Raw genomic sequence first — 25,392 nt, forward strand, 5'->3', positions numbered from 1 at the left:
ACAGTTACCTGAGTAACACTGAGGAAGAAAAATTTACTTTTAGGAGAATTTTTAATATCTTGTACTTGAATAAATATATTATAAAGTATTTCTGCTTCTGGATTTTCTACCCACTAAATGAAAAACAAACATGTTTCAATCATAAATTAAAATAATTAAAATACCAAACTTTCCATTTAACTTTATATTTTGTTGCACCTGATGATGTAATTTTTAAATATTAAATGATTTATAGTTTTATCAGTTATTCTGTATTTGAGAAACCAAATACTTTTTTACTTGAGGAATTTCTTGCCATTTCTTATTTTTACTATAGTAAAATATGTTGAAGTAGTGATACTTTTACTCTTAGCCAGAGTCCCAAGAATTATACATAAGTAAGAGTTGAACTTCTGCAACATTGAGACATAAAGTTGAAATTTTGGCATTTTAAGAACCAAAATGACTATAATTCATATCAGTAACAAAAATAACAAAATCTGGTCAAATAAAAATGTTTCCAAATCAGTTTCCTTCAATAAAAACTTATGAAACTTTATCAAAAACTGCAGGTGAGCCTGGTGAGTTTTATGTTTAAACATGTTTGTTTTTCACTCAGTGGGAAGAAAATCCAGGAATTTGACTCAAGTAGTAAGAGAAGAGATTCTTCACAGTGAAATTATTTACACACAGTTTAGCAAAAATACTCCTAAAAGTGCATTTTTCCTAAATGTTAGTCAAGTAAATGTAACTAGTAATGACCCAACTTTGGTTACGACATAAAAAATGCTCATAATTTTCAGATTTTCTATTTTCTCCACATTCGCAGCCGTTCAGATGAGGGAACGGCTGCAGCATCGCTCTGTCATTAAACACAATGGAGAGGACGAACACAAACATGTTTGGGAATGAGCCGCTTCCTCTGGCTGGCTAAAGGAGTTTTCCTGCTGCAGAAGAGACTTTAACACACACACACGCACACACACACACACACACACACACACACACACACACGCACACACACACGCACACACGCGCACACACGCACACACACACACGCACACTCCCCCCCCCCCCCCCCCCACACACACACGCACACACACACACACACACGCACACACACACGCACACACACGCACACACACACACTAGGAAACCCACCCCTGGCCAGAAGTGAACAATGGGAACGACTGTCACATGACTGCTATGTAGAGTCAGTCTTTGTTGAAGCTGGAGAGAGAGGTGTCCTACAGCGCTCTTCTGTGCGTGGGCCCACCAGCACACATGTATGCATGTGTGTGTGTGTGTGTGTGTGTGTGTGTGTGTGTGTGTGTGTGTGTGTGTGTGTGTGTGTGTGTGTGTGTGTGTGTGTGTGTGAGACATGTTAATGAGGTCTGCATTAAATCCCACAGCAGTAGCTGCCACTTAAAGCTTCTACAATCTTTGTTGGCTTGTCCATGTCTCTCACTTTCTCACACATCAACACCTGACTTCCCTCAGCGTGTGAACTCATTCTGCACACAGCGGGGGGTAAAATGTGACGTCAACACACAGATATTCTGCTAATGTAAAAAATAAAATAAAAAACTCCACTGTGGTGTTTCCATAAAGAAATGTGATTAAAATCAGACCTGAACAGGTTTGTTCACACAATGTCATTAAAGACAACTACTTCCTGTTGTCATCTACTTCATGGTTTCCATCAGTAGTAACATCCTGTTGTTGATCATGTGACTCATGTGATGCGAAAAAAAAGTGTTTCTATTGCTGTTTTGCAAAATAAACCAATTTTAATATGGCTAAAAAAACAACTCATTCTAATGCCAAAATATTTGATCAAAAAAACTTGAGTTTTTGTCACAATATGTGGGTTTCCATACAGCTAGTTTATTTTCAAAATGTCAGATTGCAACATACATGGTCATTGGAAACACAGAGACTGATAATCTCACTTTGAGCAACTGGAAACACTTCAGGAACGAATCTGCCTGATTCATTAAAGAATCAAACCTGTGTCACCTGAAACTATGATCCTTAAATAAAACAGACTGTTTCCACACCTGATGGTCCAGCAGACGGATTGGGGACCAAAAATTATTATTTTTTAATTACAGTTCAATATTTTCATGAATTTTGGAGGTGAATTATGCTTTGTATAGCGCTCTGTTCCTATTTATTTTGGTCCTGATCTCAGTTTGGACCAGCAGATGGTTCATTGGAGACATGCAGCCATGTTTCCTGTCAGCAGATTTTGAGCTGAATCTGAAGGAGTTCTTCAATAGTTGGTTGTCGAAGCGAGTCTGAAGTAAAAAGACTGACTTTGAAACATTTTCTTTTGTTTTATTTTGTCATTTTGGTGCTTTTCAGGGCAATTTCAACTTAACTTTATATTTCGGTTCATCTGATGATGTAACTTTTAAATATGAAATAATAATTTGATCTCAGTACTTGAGTACTTTTATTTCTCTTACTTGAGTAAAATGTTTGCCTCTTTTAATGTGACACCAAGTACAGAGACGTCTTAACACATTTTCATCAACTTTTCTAACCAGGGGCCAAAAAAATTGCAGAGTAAAAAAACAAAAAAAAAAATTTAAATCAAGTAAAATAGCCACTTTTTTTCATGACTTTAAATGTGTTTTTATGACACCTGGGTCATGAAAAGTAAGGAAAAGTACATTTCCACCAAAGAACTAGAAAATATCCTAAAAATTTCAGAGTTTGAAAAGTTAAAGTTTGCTAGAAAAAAAACTAAAAAATTTTAGTTTAATTCCAGAAATTTCTAGAAAAATGTTTCAACATTGTTGACTTGCAAAAATTTTCATGAGTTTCAAAAGTCAAACATTTTTTAAACTCAAATATTTTAACTTTCCTGGTAGAAAATTTGATTCCTCTCAAACTTTTGGTTGAAACTTTTCTTTTTTTTATCCATAATTTCCTGATTCACCGTTGCAGATTTTGAAGGTTTGCTGTATCATCTAATTTTCAGTTTATTTTGGGCTCAGCTGAACAATTAATTTTCTTTGAAAAAGTTTGCTATATTTAGTGAAGTTTAATAGATTAAATCGAAGCTGATTTTGTACTTCACATTTATTAAAATGTATCCTTAGTATATTTTATATTTTAAAAGTCTCAATCTCCTTCTACAGGTCAAATTAGAATGATTTTTGAACTGCAGTTGGAGGCCGCACAAATTCAGTCCCTGGCCACAAATAGCCCCTGTGCCTCACTTTGAGCACCCCTGATTTAAACGCTGAATCTTGCTTTGCAGTTTAAGACACGACTCTGACTAACGTCTGAAAGAAACTGCTGCTCTGTTCACTCCAACAAAACGTCTGCATGTCATCATCCGACCTGCAGCTCGTCGTTTAAAATGTCTGGGAGGTCAGAGGTCGAGTCGGTCCAGTCAAAGTAAATCCCATCTGTTGGGTTTGAGTAAAAGTTCCTCTGATACAAAAACACCAGCAATTCGGAAGAAGAAATGAAGCAAAAACCAGGATGTTGAGTGAGATTTACATCACATTTCCAGGAGCCGGGCTGCTGATTGCATCTGTTATCTTTCATAATTAATCCTGCTGGGATCTCAACCAGCAACACCCATCGCCTGGGGATGAGAAATTACTGCTCGCAAACTCTCAGAGCAAATATAACCCGCTTAAAAACTCAACTAGATGGTTCAGGAGGAACAAAACCAAAAGTTTAGAAGATCATTCAGATAAATCAGATGATCCGGTTACTGCTTCAGGTGCCGTCAGAGCAACTTCCACTCATTCCTGTTTCAGTCTGAGACTCTCCAGTCTCTCTCACCTGTAAGAATCGACTCTTCTGCCGGATTGTTGCTCTGTTTCAGCTCTCAGTCCTTCACTCTTCCTCCAAGCTTTTTCCTTCTCATGCTTTCCAAAACGGAGCGGCTGACCGGCTGAACGTCCTGCACACTCGCTCCGCTTCAGGCAGGCAACAACAAGCAGCGCCGCACAATCACAAGCCCGTCCCTCCTCATCTCCTCCTCCTCCTCCGCCTCGTCTCTCCTGGGAGCGATTTGCGAGCGCCCAGCTCCTCCTCCTGCTCCTCTGCGTTTGGGAGGAGTTTTCCTTTTGTCCTCCAAAGCCCGACTCCTCCTCTCACATCCAGCTCACCTCGTCTCCGGTGCGTTTCCTGCACAGCCTCGTATTTCTTTTGTTTGCTGCGTCTTACACAAACACCAAATGATCTGGTGATAGAAAAGGAAATCTAAAAGAGGCTCAGAGTGTTTCTGTTTCTGCTTTCCATATCTTTTATGTACATGTTGAACTTCTGCTGGATATTAACTTTTAGAAAGAAAAAAACTTTTACTCCAGTAAGAGGAGAATTACTTCGACATATAAGTCAAGAAATTATTAAAGTAAGAAGAAAAAGTATTTGGTAAAACGTCTTCACAATATTAAATATAATTATTTAATAATTACATAATAATATTTAAAAATAATCAGACAGAACAAAATATAAAGTTATGGGGACATTTTGTTATTTTAAGAACTAAAAGTACAATAATTTATATTAGTAGCAAAAAATTAATAAAATCAGGCAAAAGAACATTTTTCTAAATCAGTTTTTTTCAATAGAAAAACTGATGAAACTTTAACAGAACCTGCAGGTGTGTGTCTGTGTCTGGTGAATTTTTGGTTAAAATATGTTTTAAGAGAATAAGAGCAGAAATACTTGATAATGAAATTACTCTAGCAAAAGTTCCTCAGGTAAAAGTTGCTTCCCATCTCTGGTTAACAACAGGAACCAGGTTTTGGTTGTGAGTTATTCTTGTTTTGGTTTTTGGCCTGTAAGTAAAAGTTCAACGGTTTGTGTCCAGGATGTGTGGGATCAGCACAGATTTTAACTGCCCTCTTCCTAATTCTAGACCTGCAGAAGTTCTGGATGCACTGCAAAAACACAGAAACTTATTTTTATATTGATGACAGTGTCGCGATACATTCTGTTATGCATCATTAAAAAAGCAAGACATTTTTCTCCTGTTATACGTTTCTTGTAAGTTGGTGTTTGTCTTATTTCTAAGATGTTTGCATTAGAAACTAAACCAAAATAACTTGGTTAGACTTTGTGTTTTTGCAGTGGAGGAACAAACAAGTTGCAAAATAAACTTTATTCCCTCTGAAGATTAATGAGGCTGACCTGCTTGACTCAATGTTGGTTTAAGCTTAAATCAGCTGCGTGTTGCAGGTTTCAGTCACGTCGGATTCTTGCAACGTTGGAGTTTGTTTGGTTTGAACGTGAGGCTTTGCTGGCAGCCTTCAGGATGACGCTCTTTTGTCCTCCGGTTTCTTTGTATTGTCTGCAGTCGATAACACACAGGCACGTGTGTGTGTGTTTTCCTGCAGACAATGCAACAACCCCATCCTGCTGCAACAGGAGCTAAAGATGATCCGATGACCCACTTACGACACTCAGACAGAGAAATGTTTGGATCTGCGCTGTAAGATTAGCGTTTTGCTCCTTAAAGGTTTTCATTGGAGCAACTCGCTGTCAGGATCCTGTCTTTACATGACTAAATCTTTGGGAATTGATTTTTTTTTTTTTTGCACTTGTGCTTTGTGGCGCCACCCGGTGTTCAAACAATGTAAAAGCAGTCCTGGGTCGGTCTGTCACAAAAAGCAATAAATTATTTAATCGCATGGAAAATTAAAACAAACTGAATAATTTCCTTTTCGATGATTCATCATTTGTCTCTTTCTCTACCAAAGGCGGATGGTAAAAGTTTTCAGTTTGGTGTTTTGGTCTCAACTGGCTCCTTTGAGACCAAAACACCAACGTCCCATTATGACGTTTTATAAACAAAACGTCATAATGGGAGAATTATGACGTTTTGTTTACAGAGACGTCATAATTCATTTTGGGTTTTTATTTTATTTTGAAAATGTAAATGTCTTCCAGTTTTAAATGTTCATTAGAAATGAAAGATCTTTGAAAATGAGTTATTTCATTATTTTGCCATTATTACCATTATAACACTTGAAAATGGTCTCAAAACAACAATATTATCGTTTATCGCAATAACTTCAGGGCAATTTATCGTCCAGTAAGATTTGCAGTCATGGGAAATTTACAAAGAAAATGTTTTAAATTGACCAACATGTTTCTTCTGATTGTAGAATTAAAATCTCAGATATTTTCCATATCAAATTTGATTTGAATCGATTTATTATTTGTCTTTTTTTCCTAAAAATAAAATTACAAAGAGAAAATATTTTTTTTAAATGGCTTTTATTTCAATTATTCATCCTGTGAGATGCACAACAGAGCATCAAGCCACACTATGAGAGATTTTGTTTAATTGGGGCCTGCAATAGCATTTTTATTTAGCATATGCTAAATAAAAAGAAAAAAAGGCTTGAAAACTCTTGCTTATAAAGCTTGTATGATAATTTATATGTTTATTGTTTGGAGATCCATGTCCTGGTTTCTATGAGATGTTCTGGTGGGTTTTAGGGAAGTAGGTGTTATAATCTACAGGTTTCCAAGTAAATATCTCATTTTTCTCTCTCTGAGTCAACTTGTGAGCCGTTTCACGGCGGCATGTGATCTTTCCTGCCATCTTTTGTCTGTGAGGGTGGTATTTCCAAGAAGCTGCGCACTGAGTCAGAGTCACATCTATAATCTTCTCCTGAATCACCTGAGATTTCCCAAAATGCTCAGAACAGACGCAGCAGACGGATGTAATCCTGGCACGGGTCGTAAATAGATGTGAAGTTAAGAGTCATTAGAATTAATGCAGTAAAAATCAGGTTTTTATGTTGTTGTGCCCTTTTCCTCTATTTTAATGTTTGGCTCAAAGCTGACAGTTCAATAAGATTTGCTACATTTTAAAGGTTAAGGTGTAAATAAAGGCTTTAGGAACAGGAAACCTGGAGTTTCAATCATTTTCTTTCTTTGGATTTCTGCAGTGGTTGTTGAATTTCTGCTAATGTGCTAACAGTGGAGCTAGCTTTGCGTTTAGCACTTTTGCTAACGTTGAAAACGAACTTAGCTTCCCTATTAATTTTACCCACTAAACACTAAAGCTCTAATTTTCTTGGCTATTTTGTGAAATTTCAGCTGAATAAAGTTCGACATCTGTGCTGAAGTTTTGGCTTTTGACTGTCAAGATGTTTATGTCCATGCTCTTATTTTGAAGTGGGTGAAAAGAATTCTATTTCCTCTCTTCATGTTTCATCCAATTTTTCCCAAAAATTTTTATTTTAAGTAAGAGACTTACAGAAACATTGACGCATGGTGTATTGAGCGCATTCGCATTCATTTCTGCAGAAGTCCATCTTGGTATAGCGTTTTAGCGCGTTGGCATGAATAAATATTATGAACAGCAAATTTGCTGTTAGCAGAAATTCTTGCTTTGGCACAAGAAGTGAAAGCAGGTCCTCCAACCTGAACATTGGTTTGCAAACATTGGACACCAGTTTATTGTCTTCAGTTTTCCATCAAACCATGAAATAACTGACTTTGTCTTCAGAGCTGTGTTATGGGAGAATACAGCAGTTTGCTTTCAGGCTGTCAGCAAGTTTTAAGCTCCAGCACCTCAAATGGACGATACAAAGTCTCCACAGAACATTCTCAGCCTGATATCACTCACTAAACGTCCGTCTCTCTTTTCGCTCCCCCTCATTCCTCGGACTCTTCGTCTCGTTCCTCCCTCTCCTCCTCCGCTGCCCTTCTTTCCAATAGATCTGCATCCAGACGCATGCTTGCGTGCCGCTGTGCACGTCTCCCATCAGAAACAGAAGTAAACACCAGCCGCTCCATAACGTTGTTGGAAAATTTGATTCTGAGGAAGAGCGTCAACAGTAACTTCAACACAACTTCGTAGCAAGGGAAGCAAATCTAAATGGTCCAACAAGCAGCCTGAAGCCAAGAGGAAGAAGCTGCACAGAATTTCTCATTAGTCACCGAATTGCTTCTTAGTTATTTTAAGAGACTTTGTACATATGTACAAACATGTACACATGGTATGATTGCACAACGTCTCACACCGGAGGTATCAAAGCCATTTCCCTTGCTTGTGCGAACTTGTTCTCACCTGAAAAAACTAATTTAATGAGGCTCTTCTCATTTCTGTAAATTCCTCATCTTTTCCTTCCAGAAACCTGCTGCTGCCTGCATCAATCAGAAAACGTCTTCATGGAGGTTTAAATTCCTTAATGTAAGGAGAAAGGAGAAGGAACGCGTTCAGCTGAATTTGTCTATAACTGCTTGTCGGGCCGAGGGAAGGGAATGGGAAAATATTCATGCAGAAAACCCCTTTTGACATAGAAAAAAATGGGATATCCTAATCTGGATATCAATAACTGCATCTCTATTAGCCATAAAATTATACAAATTGAAATAAAAATAAATTCACTTTAAAAAAAAATAAAAACAATTTTCTTGATGAAAGGTCCTTTGTTTTTCAAGTATCAATGTAGATTTATTTAGCAAGACTGCAATAGAAACACTTTTTTGACAACCTTCTGATCAACAGCTGGTTGTTACTACTGGCAGAAACGCAGAAGAAGACGACAGGAAGTGCCAGGAGGAGGACGGTTTGTTTTTGGTTTTACTTGACGACGTGTCGTTCAGAGCACCGTTCATAAAAAGCTGTCATTATAAGGCGCTGAATCCATAGTTGTACTGTAAAATGGCCAACATCAATGAGTCATATCAAAAGCAAAAAGAAACACTTTAGCAACAACCTGGCGGTGTGTGAAACTGCTCTGTAGAAGCAAAATGGGAGTTGGATTGATTCTTAGAAATACATGATGAATGTTTATGGCGTCGTCGTCAACATACATCACACAAAACGAATGATGCGTTTTTGTGGTTAAATGTAAAATCTGGAGATTTTTGAAGCTGATGAATCGTCAGAAAAGCGGAAAGCTGCAGCTCTAGTTTTGTGAAATATTAATTGCATTTTGTTGTTTAAAATATGCTGAACATGATTCAACATGTTGACAATTGTTTACTTCTTCAAATAGCATTTAAAGAGAGGCAACCATAAAATATGTGGATGTTTATAAAAAGGAACGTCGAGCGTCTGGTATTTTGTGTTTTTTAGATGTTTTGATTTGACCAAGGAGAGGAAGTCAATGACAGAGATCTCACTAAATGATTGCAGTTATTTTAACTTTACAGGAAGGCGTGTGTGATTGCATCTGCTCCTGATGCGTCATGTTCTCTTCACACCAACAGAACTGAACCCGGCTCAGACCTCATAGCAAATCCTGAAATAAAATCTGAACACCAAGTCTTATCAGCTGAACGAAATTAAAGAGAATTTGGAGGACATTTTGTTTCTTATTCAGGATGTTCTTATTTTAAATGAGACCAGTTTGAGATAATCTGATATGAGAGACTGCAGCTGAATGACGACTGCGAGACAGAAACAGAACGATGCTGATAGTACACCGAGTATTAACTCATCCCATATCATCCCGTCTGTCAACATGTAAACATTGTGGGATAAAACTAAGATAAACTCAAGACGAAGCACAAACTAGATTTCACAAGAGAAATACTATAAATAACGAAGCCGACCTTGAGTTCAAATGAAAACATGCAAAATAGAGGTTAAGGCAAAAAAATACTTTGAAACAATCCTTTGATTGATTGTTTTTCTTTTTTCTAAAAAAAAAATTTAAAAATCCTGTAATCAGAAATATCAAAACTTTCCACATTCTTACTATAAAATTATATTAATGCTCTTAGTTATGGAAGACAAGAAGTGCCACATAAAAACATGTTGACGTTTTTCTCTGCTTTAACTTTAATCTTCTGAACTCAAAAGTTTTGAAAATCTGGATCCTGAGGTTGAAGTCAGAATTTGATTTTTAAATCAAAATCTGAGAAAAGTCAGAATTCTGAAATTAAACTGAGAATTCTGACAAAAAAAATCTGAATTCTGAAAAAAAGTTAGAATTATGGAAAACAAAGAAATTCTGTGAAAACCAATGAATTTCAACAAAAATCTGAATTTTGTGAAAACATCAGAATTTGGACCGAAAAAAAAAATGAAATCTGGAAAAAAAAATTTATCCTGAAAATAACCTCAAATTAAATACAGAATCTGCGAAGAAGTCAGAATTATTTTTTTGCTCAGTGGCTCTAATCCTCCTCCATTCCTCAGTTAATCCTTCAAACATGATAAAAATGCAGCCACTGGTTTCACCTTCATAGCAACAGCACAAAGTAAGCAAAACTCAGAGCCCAGATGCCTCAGATATGTGTGAAGTATGAGTGTGTGTGAGCAGCTCTGGCCATTTTTACCCTGTAATTGCTGCAACTGAAGCATCTCTAATTGGACGACTGCATTTTAATCTCCGTCAAGGAGGAAAGTACCTGGCACATATTCACACAAAATGATCTTCCTGCAATGCAGCAGCTTTTAAACCTTAAAAATCACAATTTCCAGATAAAGTTCTGGCTAAATATGTTGAAAATTACATTTCTAATGATTAATGAGATCTAAATTTGAACGTTGGGTTTGGGGGTTGGCAGGATTTCTCTAATAGGGTGAGATTAAAAGTTTCCTTCTTGATAAGATTGCTAGAATTGGATCAAAGGGATTCTGAACATTTCTTGGTTTTGCAGCTGAAAGACCTCCCATCCTGCTCAAAGAGCGTTCCCTCTTCTCTCTACAAGCATTCAAATCTCAGCTACAGTGACTAAAACAGGAAAGCAGCAACCATGAGTTTAAATAGATCAAACTAGAACAAATTGTAAGTGTGAAGAATTTAGATTTACTCCAACTACTTTTGTTTTTATAGGAAGCTGCAGTCCAGCAAAGCTCGCAAATTACTGGCTTCACGATGAGATATGAGACTTTTTATAACCTTTGCTTCCGACAGCAGCTCTGGAAAGATGCATCGTCTGAAAACGACCAGCGGAGCCAGAAAGTGGCTTCTGAGGCCATCCATTGTTTTGACGGAGGATTGCTCATTTGGGGCTTCATTGCCAGCCTTTAATCTTGTTTTCCTCACAGCTGTGTTGACCAGAAAGATCAGCCGTAATAATTTTGTGTAGAGCCGCGCATTACTCAGTCGCCGTGACGACGCTGAGAATTACAGTGTAATTCACGGGAAACGGTGAAAACAGTGAAAACGGTGAAAACAGTGAAAACGGTGAAAACAGTGAAAACGGTGAAAACAGTGAAAACGGTGAAAACGGTGAAAACAGTGAAAACAGTGAAAACGGTGAAAACAGTGAAAACAGTGAAAACGGTGAAAACGGTGAAAACGGTGAAGACGGTGAAAACGGTGAAAACGGTGAAAACGGTGAAAACGGTGAAAACAGTGAAAACGGTGAAAACGGTGAAGACGGTGAAGATGAAAACGATGAAAACATTGAAAACGGTGAAAACAGTGAAAACAGTGAAAACAGTGAAAACGGTGAAAACGATGAAAACGGTGAAAACGGTGAAGACGGTGAAAACGATGAAAACGGTGAAAACATTGAAAACGGTGAAAACTGTGAAAACGGTGAAGACGGTGAAAACATTGAAAACGGTGAAAACATTGAAAACGGTGAAAACATTGAAAACGGTGAAAACGGTGAAAACGGTGAAAACGGTGAAAACGGTGAAAACGGTGAAAACAGTGAAAACGGTGAAAACGGTGAAAACGGTGAAAACGGTGAAGACGGTGAAAACGATGAAAACGGTGAAAACAGTGAAAACGGTGAAGACGGTGAAAACGGTGAAAACGGTGAAGACGGTGAAAACGATGAAAACGGTGAAAACGGTGAAGACGGTGAAAACGATGAAAACGGTGAAAACATTGAAAACGGTGAAAACGGTGAAAACGGTGAAAACGGTGAAAACGGTGAAAACGCTGAAAACGGTGAAAACAGTGAAAACGGTGAAAACAGTGAAAACAGTGAAAACGGTGAAAACGGTGAAAACGGTGAAGACGGTGAAAACGATGAAAACGATGAAAACGGTGAAAACGGTGAAGACGGTGAAAACGGTGAAAACGGTGAAAACATTGAAAACGGTGAAAACATTGAAAACGGTGAAAACGGTGAAAACGGTGAAAACAGTGAAAACGGTGAAAACGGTGAAAACGGTGAAAACGGTGAAAACGGTGAAAACGGTGAAAACAGTGAAAACGGTGAAAACGGTGAAAACGGTGAAAACGGTGAAAACATTGAAAACGGTGAAAACATTGAAAACGGTGAAAACGGTGAAAACATTGAAAACGGTGAAAACGGTGAAAACGGTGAAAACGGTGAAAACGGTGAAAACAGTGAAAACGGTGAAAACATTGAAAACGGTGAAAACGGTGAAAACATTGAAAACGGTGAAAACGGTGAAGACGGTGAAGACGGTGAAAACAGTGAAAACGGTGAAAACGGTGAAGACGGTGAAAACGGTGAAAACGGTGAAAACAGTGAAAACGGTGAAAACGGTGAAAACGGTGAAAACGGTGAAGACGGTGAAAACATTGAAAACGGTGAAAACATTGAAAACGGTGAAAACGGTGAAAACATTGAAAACGGTGAAAACGGTGAAAACAGTGAAAACGGTGAAAACGGTGAAGACGGTGAAAACATTGAAAACGGTGAAAACATTGAAAACAGTGAAAACGGTGAAGACGGTGAAAACGGTGAAAACATTGAAAACGGTGAAAACGGTGAAAACATTGAAAACGGTGAAAACATTGAAAACGGTGAAAACATTGAAAACGGTGAAAACGGTGAAAACGGTGAAAACGGTGAAAACATTGAAAACGGTGAAAACGGTGAAAACATTGAAAACGGTGAAAACGGTGAAGACGGTGAAAACATTGAAAACGGTGAAAACATTGAAAATGGTGAAAACTGTGAAAACGGTGAAGACGGTGAAGACGGTGAAGACGGTGAAAACGGTGAAAACGGTGAAAACAGTGAAAACGGTGAAAACAGTGAAAACGGTGAAAACGGTGAAAACAGTGAAAACGGTGAAAACAGTGAAAACGGTGAAAACGGTGAAAACGGTGAAAACGGTGAAAACAGTGAAAACATTGAAAACGGTGAAAACATTGAAAACGGTGAAAACGGTGAAAACGGTGAAAACATTGAAAACGGTGAAAACTGTGAAAACGGTGAAGACGGTGAAGACGGTGAAGACGGTGAAAACGGTGAAAACGGTGAAAACAGTGAAAACGGTGAAAACGGTGAAGACGGTGAAAACGGTGAAAACGGTGAAAACGGTGAAGACGGTGAAAACATTGAAAACGGTGAAAACATTGAAAACGGTGAAAACGGTGAAAACGGTGAAGACGGTGAAAACAGTGAAAACGGTGAAAACGGTGAAAACAGTGAAGACGGTGAAAACGGTGAAAACGTTGAAAACGGTGAAGACGGTGAAAACGGTGAAGACGGTGAAAACATTGAAAACGGTGAAAACATTGAAACGGTGAAAACGGTGAAAACATTGAAAACATTGAAAACAGTGAAAACGGTGAAAACGGTGAAAACGGTGAAAACATTGAAAACGGTGAAAACGGTGAAAACATTGAAAACGGTGAAAACATTGAAAACGGTGAAAACGGTGAAGACGGTGAAAACGGTGAAAACGGTGAAAACATTGAAAACGGTGAAAACATTGAAACGGTCAAAACGGTGAAGACGGTGAAAACATTGAAAACGGTGAAAACATTGAAAACGGTGAAAACATTGAAAACGGTGAAGACGGTGAAAACGGTGAAAACAGTGAAAACAGTGAAAACGGTGAAAACAGTGAAGACGGTGAAAACGGTGAAAACAGTGAAAACGGTGAAAACATTGAAAACGGTGAAGACGGTAAAAACGGTGAAGACGGTGAAAACTGTGAAAACATTGAAGACGGTGAAAACATTGAAGACGGTGAAAACATTGAAAACGGTGAAAACATTGAAAACGGTGAAAACTGTGAAAACGGTGAAGACGGTGAAAACGGTGAAAACAGTGAAAACAGTGAAAACGGTGAAAACAGTGAAGACGGTGAAAACGGTGAAAACAGTGAAAACGGTGAAAACGGTGAAAACGGTGAAAACATTGAAAACGGTGAAAACGGTGAAAACATTGAAAACGGTGAAAACGGTGAAAACGGTGAAAACGGTGAAAACGGTGAAAACAGTGAAAACGGTGAAAACGGTGAAGACGGTGAAAAACGATGAAAACGGTGAAAACAGTGAAAACGGTGAAAACGGTGAAGACGGTGAAAACGGTGAAAACGGTGAAAACATTGAAAACGGTGAAAACATTGAAAATGGTGAAAACATTGAAAACGGTGAAAACGGTGAAGACGGTGAAGACGGTGAAAACGGTGAAGACGGTGAAAACATTGAAAACGGTGAAAACGGTGAAAACATTGAAAACATTGAAAACGGTGAAAACGGTGAAGACGGTGAAAACTGTGAAAACATTGAAAACGGTGAAAACGGTGAAGACGGTGAAGACGGTGAAAACATTGAAAACGGTGAAAACATTGAAAACGGTGAAAACGGTGAAAACGGTGAAAACGGTGAAAACGGTGAAAACATTGAAAACGGTGAAAACGGTGAAAACATTGAAAACGGTGAAAACGGTGAAGACGGTGAAAACTGTGAAAACATTGAAAACGGTGAAAACGGTGAAAACGGTGAAGACGGTGAAGACGGTGAAGACGGTGAAAACGGTGAAAACGGTGAAAACAGTGAAAACAGTGAAAACGGTGAAAACAGTGAAGACGGTGAAAACGGTGAAAACAGTGAAAATGGTGAAAACGGTAAAAACGGTGAAGACGGTGAAAACTGTGAAAACATTGAAGACGGTGAAAACATTGAAGACGGTGAAAACATTGAAAACGGTGAAAACATTGAAAACGGTGAAAACTGTGAAAACGGTGAAGACGGTGAAGACAGTGAAAACGGTGAAAACAGTGAAAACAGTGAAAACGGTGAAAACGGTGAAGACGGTGAAAACGGTGAAAACAGTGAAAACGGTGAAGACGGTGAAAACGGTGAAAACAGTGAAAACGGTGAAAACGGTGAAGACGGTGAAAACGGTGAAAACGGTGAAAACGGTGAAAACATTGAAAACGGTGAAAACGGTGAAAACATTGAAAACGGTGAAAACATTGAAAACGGTGAAAACATTGAAAACGGTGAAAACATTGAAAACGGTGAAAACATTGAAAACGGTGAAAACGGTGAAGACGGTGAAAACATTGAAAACGGTGAAAACAGTGAAGACGGTGAAAACATTGAAAACGGTGAAGACAGTGAAAACATTGAAAACGGTGAAAACGGTGAAAACATTGAAAACGGTGAAAACATTGAAAACGGTGAAAACGGTGAAAACATTGAAAACGGTGAAAACATTGAAAACGGTGAAAACGGTGAAAACATTGAAAACGGTGAAAACATTGAAAACGGTGAAAACGGTGAAAACATTGAAAACGGTGAAAACGGTGAAGACGGTGAAAACATTGAAAACGGTGAAAACAAAACTGTTTGTCACCTGAAGCTGTGGGAAGGAAGACAGAACGATGCTGAGGCCTGCAGTCCTGCTGCTTTAATCACTTTTATAAGTGTGTGTGTGTGTGTGTGCGCGCGTGTCGGGGTGTGTGTGTCTATGTGTGTGTGTGTGTGTGTGTGTGTGTCTATGTGTGTGTGTGTGTCTGTGTGTCTATGTGTGTGTGTGTTTGTGTGTGTGTGTGTGTGTGTGTTTCTATGTGTGTGTGTGTGTGTAGGTGTTTGTGCGTGTGTGTGTCTGTGTGTGTGTGTGTGTCTATGTGTGTGTGTGTGTGTGTCTATGTGTGTGTGTGTGTAGGTGTTTGTGCGTGTGTGTATGTGCATCTCCCTCCGTCTCTGCAGACAGGAACTGCAAACTAGAAACAAATGGATCGTCTGCATGTCTGAATCCATTAATGTTGAACTGATTTTCAGTTTAATGCCGCAATATTGATTCATAAAACATTTAAATTAAGCGTTAAGAAGTTTTTCTCTAACCTTTCTGTGTCCTGATGAAATGTTTGTTACATTTCTATAAATGAGTTTTAAATGCTGACATAGACTCTGAGAAATGTCAGTAAATTTGCTGGTTTGGTCTGATGGAAGTGCACTGGGTTCAATTCTTGATTGAAATATTTATATCTTTACTAGTGAGGTTAGTTTCTACTATTTGCAATATTAGTTCTTCTGGGAATATCTTCCATATCCAGGTAAAATCAGTGCTGTGTGAACCAAAAATCAATAAAATCAAGTTGATTTTGGTAAGTCTGCACTGATGAAGGTACCTCTCCTCCTCTCTCGCTCCAGCAGGAGGTGCAGAGACGTCAGCAGGTGAAGGCGATGGAGATGATTGTGGACGCCGAGCTCCAGCAGGTCGTATTCTGACAGGTGCAGCAGATCCTGGAAAACATCACAAACAAACGTAACCTTAACTCTTTCATGCATGGATTATGATCCTTTGTGTCAGGATTTTTTTCTAGTTTTTTGTCTTCTTAAGGCATAAAATAAAAAGATAGGGAAAAAACAAAACTCTCATCTTTCCCAGCAGCCGTTGTACAGAGGCAAAATCAGCTGACCAAACATGCTGGAGCTCAGATTGGGAGGCTAGGTAACAGCGCCGTAATGTCACTTAACAGCTGGGAGGTTTTTCCAAACATATGTTTTTGTTTTAACATCAACTTAAAAAAAACATAACCTGATGTTTCTTGGACTCAGTAGAAGAATAAAAATGTCCAAATTCTTGTTCACACAAACAAAAACACCAAATCTCTGCAACAAAAATGAATTTTTCTGTAACCAATACAGAAGTGGTGCAATTCACAGTCACATCAGAAGTCTGAAAATGCAACGCTCCAGCTGATCATTGCGGCTAACAAGCCCAGACAGCTCAGTAATAACATGCTGGCTAAAATACATTCTCCGATCTATCCCCAAATCTCCCGCCGCCATCTTTCTCATCTCCTGTCGCACAGAACAGCAAGTTGACATGTTGTCTTTTGTCTTTCTCTTCCAGATCGCACAGCGCAGAGCAACAGAAAAAGCCCTCATACCACCATTTGGAGAGTTGATACAGGAGTCCAGAGATGTTGGTTTTGCTTGGGTAAACGTTCGGCTCGATGCAACAAAGAATGAGTGAATGAAGAAAATGAAAAGATGGGGCAGCGATGCAGAAATGCTTCTGGAGCCACTTTATACAGCAGATTCTAGCTGCATGTTTTAAAATCAGGAATAATAATGATCCATGTCAGTGTTTTCAATAATTCAATCAGAAAATATTATTTATTCCAAGTTTCTGCAACATTTTAAAGACCGATGCAGATTTGGCTAACAAGTTACATTTACATGAGTAACTTTATTGAAAAACTATTTTTACTGCACCATATTTCTATTTTTACTTGACTAATTTTATTATAAACACACAACCTGCAGTTTTTATTACAGTTTTATCGAAAGAATCTGATGTGGAAAGATTTATTTTCCCCAATTTTTATACTTTCTGTTTAATATATGAATAATTTTTCATTTTTGTCTTTAAAATACCAAAATGTTCACATAAGTTTATATTTTGGTTCACCTAATGTAATTTTTATATAATCAATAATTGGTAAAACGTTCACTGAAGTAATGAGTAACTTAAAATTATGAAATACTTTTTTACTCTTTCTTGAGTGATTTCTTGGACGGCGACTTTTTACTTTTACTTGAATACAATTTTTGGACCTGTGGACATGGAACATGGAAAATCAGATTGAAGAGGAAGGAAATCTGCTCTTAAGTTTTTATCTTCTCTCTACTGATAATTGAAAACGAAAGAAAATATGATGAACCTAAACCATTAATCAACAATTTTGTTTTTCAGCTACTTCTCGTTTATAAGCCGGTTCGTTTTGGCATTGCAGTGTCAGCAAAGAACAACAGTTCAATCGTAATAAAAAGCACTTATAACAGTTAATGGTGCAAAACATTTATTACAACTGCAGTCAAAACAAGATCATCAGTCCTGATTGGTCGACCTGGGAGAGGAATCATCATGAGGGGCTAATCAGCCAATCAAAAGCTCTCACGATCGTGGTTAGCAAAGAACCCAGGTGCAAAGACCTTTTTAATAATCAAGTAAATTTACAATAAAAAATGAATTAATTAAATGAACCAGGTCACAAAAAAACTGACAAAATAATTTCAGAGATGCAAAAATAGAAGAAACAGAAAATAATGAAGAAGGAAACTAATGCAAAGGAATAAACATCTACAGCAAGACCTTAGAGGCAATACTAACTGAGTATGGCAAGACCTAATGGGTAATAATAATGGTTTCCTGCCACAATAATTGGTTTTACAAAAAGGAATCTACAAACAAAATTTTGCAGTAGTTAAAAAGGCTTTTATTATTTATTATCATCTGAAGTAAGACAGAAAGTTTTTGGAAATAAAAGCTCAAAATCGAGGATGTTTGACAAAACAATAATTTATGGTAATTTTTGGATCAATAGATCAGATTGTTCAGCAATCATCATTTTATCTGTGATGCATTAATACAGTTAATAATTTGGAGCTACGAAGAGTAAAAAAACAGTAAAGTCCTTTGGCACATTGTGCATGTTGGAGGTTGTTGGTGGAGTTGCCAGAAACAGAAACTGATGTTTGTCTTGGAGCCACTGAGTCGGACGTTCTTGTTACAATACGCAGATGGAGTTTAGCTGCACTAAGATCATTACAACAAGCAACGGTCACAAAAACAGTTGACAGTTTGCAACAGTAAATTATGATTTTTTGTCAGTTTCTAGTGCAGATATCTTCATATATTTGAAATAAGACAAAACTAACGAACAAGTTACTCGTAAGTTTAATTTTTCTTATTTCAAGTGCAGCAAGATATTTGAACTGGAAACTTGACTAAAAGGACTTGATAAGGTTTTGCATTTTTGCAGAGTATAATTGTTTTTTCACTTGAAATTAAAGAAAACAGAGAAATTCAACCAACATACTAAAATAATTAAAAACTTTTTTTTCCTCGAATTTGAAGATATTTAAGTTTCATCGAAAGTTTGTGTTAATATCATTATGTGGGACTAGAACCTTAAACACATTTTTCTGTTTGTAATTCTTTCCACCACCAGTTTCCCATCCTATAATTACTTCCTATGTTCATGCAAAGCTTTAGCAGCGGGGAATGGAGTAACTAATGTCTTCCACTGGCTCATCCCTCAGCAAATAGCAGCTCAGGATTCAGAAAGAAGAAGCTGGTAAATGTCTGGATGTAAAAACAGCCTCTGCTCCGTCAGGGGCCATTCGGCGTAATAGGCCCCTGATCCACTTTTATTGGGCTGCTTTATTAAACTGCTGTGGGAAACACTCTTAAAAACCACCTCTCCTCACACTGGCATTCTTAGAGTGGGGATGTTTTCTTCCACAGAAGTTACTGCAGCTCCTGAATGGCCAGGATTGTTTTAAAATCCTCGATTCAACTTCACTTCTTTAGAAATACTTCATGTTTTAAGACTCCGGCGGAAAACAAAGTGCCTTTTATCTGAATACCACAGTTCCTCCAGAATAAATCTATGTCAGGGTTATGCAAATGTTGCATCATCTTTAGTTTCAGAATGAAAGACAAAAGAGATTTGCACAAGCAAATTAAAATTAGAATAAAAATTTGGAATCAATTTGCCAGAAATATTGAAGATCACGTCATAATGCAGATTTGTACTGGTTGTTCACATAAAGTCCCAATGAAATTATTTTTGGTTTTAAAGAGACAAAATGTGAAATAGTTGAAGCCAGGCCCTCCAGGTTGAAAAACAAAAACTCTTTTCATACTAAAATAACTGTGAAAATGATGACAGCAACAAACTAAATTGTTTCTCTGCAACTATAGAAACCAAATCAGCTTCATCAACCTTTGGAAATGTAATTTTTATGCATGCAAACATGTGGTAGTATTACCTCTACACCATCATATTCCTGCTCCAACAGCATGCAGTACTGCGGGAGTCCAAGTTGGCTCAGCCAGCGGGAAATGGATTGGTGCTTCATGGCGATGCATATGCACCTGAAGAACACAAGAAAACAGAGAATCCATTCATTTCTCACAAAAATAAAAGAACTTTTAAACTCTCTAAACGTCTGATGACATGTTTTAAGCAGCTGTTGCATTCAGTCTGAGCCACGGGAATTAAACCAACAACACTCAGGCCAAGTGGCCTTTCACAGCTAAATGCAATGGGATTCATCAAATCACTTTAAGGTTTCAGACAACGCGCTCTGACATGAATACTTTACAATCACAACATTTCTTAGGAGAAGAAACAACAACAAAACAAACACAGATTTGCAGCAGGAATAGACAGAATACAGATGAATCAATGCAAGACGAATTTCCTGGTTTAATGTAGCCTGAAGGACTTTACACACGTCCAGCTGTTTGGAAATTTCACAGCTAATGAAAACATTTTACTGGTTTTCAAAACTGATTTTGCTGAAGAAAAAAAAAAAAACCTGACAACTTTGTCCAGCAAGTTGCTTCCACTGCCATCAGCCTGCTTCACGTTAGCACCGCTAGCTAAAAGGTTAGCTAAAGCTAAAGCTGCAATTATAGACATTAGCTGCATTGCTTGGTTTATGTTATTCTCAACACAATAACAAATCAGTGTCACAGTTGTTGATTATTGCCAACTGCAGGATAATCAACAGATTTTAAACCATTTTCTCACACTTCAAAATAAGAGCATGAAAACGTCAAACTGCCCAAAGAAACCTTAACAGCCAACTGTAATTGAGTAAATGTAAGTAGTTTCCACCGACTCTGAGAATGAAACCAGTGATTCCTCCTCTTCATCCGGCCGTCTGCAGTCGGGATGAGCGAGACGTGGGTGGCAGGGCACACATGGAGCTGAAGGCTTTACGGCCTCCTTGCTTTATGCATGTGCATGTTTTTATTCCGCATGTGCGGGGAAAGACGCGCCATCAGTAAAACACAGCAAAGAAAGCTTTCTGAGACTGAGCACGTGTGGTAAACCGCCTCCTCACCCCTTCCAATCCCAGTAAGAGATGTCACTAAAGGTTATCAGAGAAGCGGCTCTCTAGGATTCTTTCACAACCATCCATCATGTGGATCATTTGCATCTGATTCACCCCTGGGCCAAAAGGAGGTCAGATGGAGGATGGACTCCTGTCGGTCTCCCAGTGTTCCCACTTTACCTTGATAAAGACTGGAGGTCATTCCAGTCTGTCATTCACACTGAGATGCTCAGTATTACCAGCTTTATGTTTCATGTTTTTCAAAACAAGTGGAGCATTTTTTAAAGTTGGGTTGAGAAGAACCACTTCTTATAGAAGTGGTTCTATAAGAATACCTGCAACCTTTCAGAAAATGTTTGGAGAAATTCCAGTGTAGATAAAGAGCTGTTATCTACGGCGGCCCTGCAGTGCAAACGATTCACTCAGCACAAATGCAAATCAAAGGAGTATTTTCTATAGTGCCATTTTATAGGAGAATCAAGTAACTATGCTAACTTCATTATAAAAAATTATTTAATAGAAATCATTTTTGCAATTTAACTCTTTAAAATTGGGTCGCTGTCTCTTTAAAAAAAATCCTGCTCTTTCTGAAACTCTGTCTTCAGGCAGTCATCACAACATGGCTCCTTTATTGACCCTTTAACAGCATTTTTACCAGCGTTGCTCTGGGAAGTCGCTCCTATAACGAGCTCAGCGCCAGGTGTTTGCTAGCTGCTGGTGGCTAGTCTGAAGGAGCTGAGTGGGAAGTCTGGGAAGCTCCTTCAGAGAAACTGCACCTCCGAGGAGGAGCCGCGCCTCGAATGCGGCGCTCGGTCCATCCAGCTGTTTCGGATGGCTGAAGGGAGATTAAAGGGTTTCCAGGTATGTTTTTGATGAGGGAATGACTTTATAACAAAATGTAAATGTAAAAAAGTCCATTTAAAGTAATGCTGCTCCTTTAAGAAAACACATAGCAGCAGTCATCACCCCTGCTATTAATACTTGGGACAAACTGAGTGCTCCATTAAAAAATACATTATATTCTACTGTTTTTCTCCCATAAGTTCATGTTTACTTTTTAAGCAGAAGTTGACCAAAACACTCATACATACAAAGCTTTTGGCATCATTTGCTGTTTCATTATAATCTCAGAGATGCACTTCATGCTGATGTTGCAGGAAGGTCCCCTAATCTTTCTCCCTCCAGTTAATCCATCATCTAATAACCCTCTTAACATTCCTGCAGAACACTTTAATGCAGAATCAATGACATCTAGCAAACTTTCTGCAAACTATTAATCTCAAACATAAACACTTTGACTTTGCTGCAGAAGATTTTTGTTTTTACATAATATCCCATTTAATGCTTAATAATTTAATGCTTTGACTTTCTTGTAACCAATTTTGATCAAATGGACAAAAATAACAGTTTAAAGAAGAAACTAATTGAGCAAGAATGTGGCTGTTTAAATATTTTTATCACAATCTTATGGAGTATTGATTTAACTGCTTGAAGATGAAAAACATTTTCCTGACTGACTTTGACTTGTAACAAAAACAAAATTGGATTCTTGCTCTTTTTTCCTCAATCAGCAAGTTGTTTGTTGAAAAAAAAACCAGTCACAATTTTTCACAGAATTGTAAACTACTAACTCTATCAAGAGTTTATATCCATAACCGTCTTTAGTAAAACCATTTCAATTGGCGAAAATGTAAAATCAAGAGTTTTGACCATCTGGAAAACGAAGCTTGTTGAACTTTCCTTACGCAAGTCACTGGAAGTTTAGTTTCTTTTTTTTTTTTTCACTGCCTTTAAGATCTAAACTACGGCTGCAAAATAAATCAAGAACTTGAAAAATACAAATAAAAACTGTGTGAATGGAGAAAATGAGAGCAACTGCTTCAGATGTAAATGAGGATAAAACAGAAAAGGTTGCATCGCCAGTTGGGCAAAATCTCAGATATTTCAAGCAAAAAAAAAAAAAAACAAATCAATAGTTATCGACATTGACTGATATGAAAACCTTATTTTGTGATACATTTCTCAGCCACATTGTCCTGCTCTAACCTAAAATGTCAGTAGTTTGAGGTAGAAACGTCTCAGTGAATCAGAAACAAACATCGGCCCCATAAGCTCACACAGCAGGATAATCCGGTTTGTTTTGGAGTCGTAAGCCGTTCACACAGAATAAAATTAGTAACAATGCAAAAAATAATGATAATAATCTCCTTTTAGCATCAACATAAACAAATTGGAGTTGAGCCTCAGTGAGATCAGTGAGCATTAGCAGAAACACATTTAAGCTGGTAAAACCTGGTAAACAGTGTAGACTATTATATTTACCAGTCACAACAGCTACTAATACTTTCACTTCTTTAAAAGGAAATTAGTAAGTAGATTAACGTCCAACTGCGTCTACGTGATTAAAGATGAGCCATCAAGTCTGAGAGGTTTAACAACTGGAAATAAGCGAGAGGTACGCATGGCAGTGAAACCACGCTGCCTCCTTGTTCATCTTTTACTACAGACATCAAGCCTTTGCAGCGCATCTTTCAGCCAGATGATGGGAGTTATGGCCGAGCAGCCAAGACTACTGAACAGATGTGCGTTGTTTTTGGAGCGTGAAGCTTCTCCCCGACTATCAGTGGTTTATCTTGTAAAATTTAAGGGGTTACACATGGCTGGTTGGAAAAGGTTGGAGGATAAGAGGGGGGACATGTAGGGAGAATTATATCGATGGATTTGGGAGGAAAACAGTCAAAACTTTTTAGTTTTTAAATTTTAAATATGCTCATTATTAAAGAACAAGCATGACCTAAACTCTGTCCCTCGGGAGTTTGTCTTCCTCTCCTCTTCCTGTTGTTTGACCTCAGCTGTTTCCCATGACCACATGTCTCTAGAGCATCCAGTTTATCCTGGAATATAAATAGGCTCACGCGTTTTATGATCTAAACAGGCCTGGCTGTTTGACAAATACTCGCCACATACCAAAGTAACGATGGCAGGCAACAAACTCAGAGAGCAGAGCGGCTAATGCAACATTGGAGGACAATTTCCCCTTTTAGCCACTCCGCAGTGCCAGCGCTGGCCGTCCTCTGGAGTCCAAGGGCATCCATTTCAACAATCACATTACCCTGACGAACAATCCAGCCAATTCAATTAGGCTGCAGAAATAACATCAGCACCACCCAGATTCCTCCAGCTCCTGGTGTTGTGATGCTGGAAGATTTGAGCTGAAAATCAGCTTAAATGAAACCAAATGTTTCCAAATCAAAGCAAGCTTGGACTATGCAGAGGTGGATTTCTTTGTAGATACATTTTAACTTCACTAATTAAGATGCTATTTTGAACCAATTAAGTAAGTGTATTTCTATAACACATTTCAGCAACAAGGCAAAATCATAAAAATACAAAATCAACAATTGAAATATTACATTTTCCAGCTGCCGTCGCTACACATTAAAATGTTGATTTTCATTTATTATGTTTCAAAAGCAGCTCTGACCCAGTGGGTTTTAGCTTAGATTTAAAGGAACTCAGTATTTCGGCTGGTTTTCAGTTTTCTGGAAGTTTGTTCCAGATCTGTGGTGCATAGAAGCTGAATTTTGCTTCTCCATGTTTGGTTCTGGGATTCAGACCAGAACCAGAAGACCTGAGCGGTCTGGAAGGCTGCTATGACAACAGCAGCAGTGTAGTGGTTCCTACTTTTAAAACTTTATTTTAAAGTTCATTCTCTGGAAGGACTGTAGAACTGGGCGATGTGCTCTAACTTCCTGGTTTTAGTCAGAACGCCAGCAGCAGCGTTCTGGATCAATTTTCTGATTGATTTGTTAGTCAGACGTGCAGCAATAAATTCCACTACAGATAAACACAGTGGATGAGTTTCTCCAGATGTTGCTGAGACATTAGTCCTCTAATCCTGAAATGTTCTTCAGGTGACAGAAGGCTGACTTTGTAACTGTCTTTATGTGGCTCTGAATGTTCGGGTCAGAGTTCATCACTATCTAAGGCAGCATTCAGACAGAGGATGTTTGGTACAGCAGTAATGGTATCAAGGCCAAATATTTCAACTTCATCAAACTGCAGGATGTGTCTGAAAAATACAAAGTTTTAGTTCCTACTTTTAAAACTGCATTCTTGCTTTTTGTGTTGGTTTTAGAGGAACATCATCTTCTTTGCAGAGCAGCATCTCAAACACTGAGAGAAAAAGGTTCTGCTTTTTATTCAGTGACTATAAATATCTGAGTTAATTTTACCTGAATGAATTAGTCAAGTAAAAAACGACAAACAACACAAAGGCAGGTAAACCCTTTCACCTACTTTTCTGCTTTACCCACCACTATTCTCATCTTTCTTTTCCCAGTTCTTTCTGTTCCTTCCTCTGGAATTACACCAGCTGCATGCTTCCTTTGCTTCTTTTTGTGTCATTTTGTCCTCTATCTCATGCTCAGAG

General features: G+C 38.0%; 1 protein-coding gene across 2 annotated transcripts in view; it reads right to left on the bottom strand.

Moving 5' to 3' along the window:
* Positions 1–25,392, bottom strand: part of bcar3 (BCAR3 adaptor protein, NSP family member) — a 69,803-nt gene that overhangs the window by 43,053 nt on the left and 1,358 nt on the right. Inside the window, exons 2-3 of one of the 2 annotated variants that reach the window (XM_055046257.1) lie at positions 19,887–19,992; positions 16,232–16,346 (exon numbers count right to left, since the gene is read on the bottom strand). In XM_055046257.1, coding sequence (XP_054902232.1) covers positions 16,232–16,346; positions 19,887–19,976 — 205 coding nt within the window. In that variant the 5' untranslated portion in view covers positions 19,977–19,992. Of the gene's footprint in view, positions 1–3,786; positions 3,970–16,231; positions 16,347–19,886; positions 19,993–25,392 lie in introns of those variants that run through there. The other variant, XM_055046266.1, reaches the window with a different exon arrangement.

Source organism: Poeciliopsis prolifica, unplaced genomic scaffold (assembly GCF_027474105.1).
Source record: "Poeciliopsis prolifica strain line A6 unplaced genomic scaffold, Auburn_PproV2 SCAFFOLD002, whole genome shotgun sequence".
NCBI lineage: Eukaryota > Metazoa > Chordata > Actinopteri > Cyprinodontiformes > Poeciliidae > Poeciliopsis > Poeciliopsis prolifica.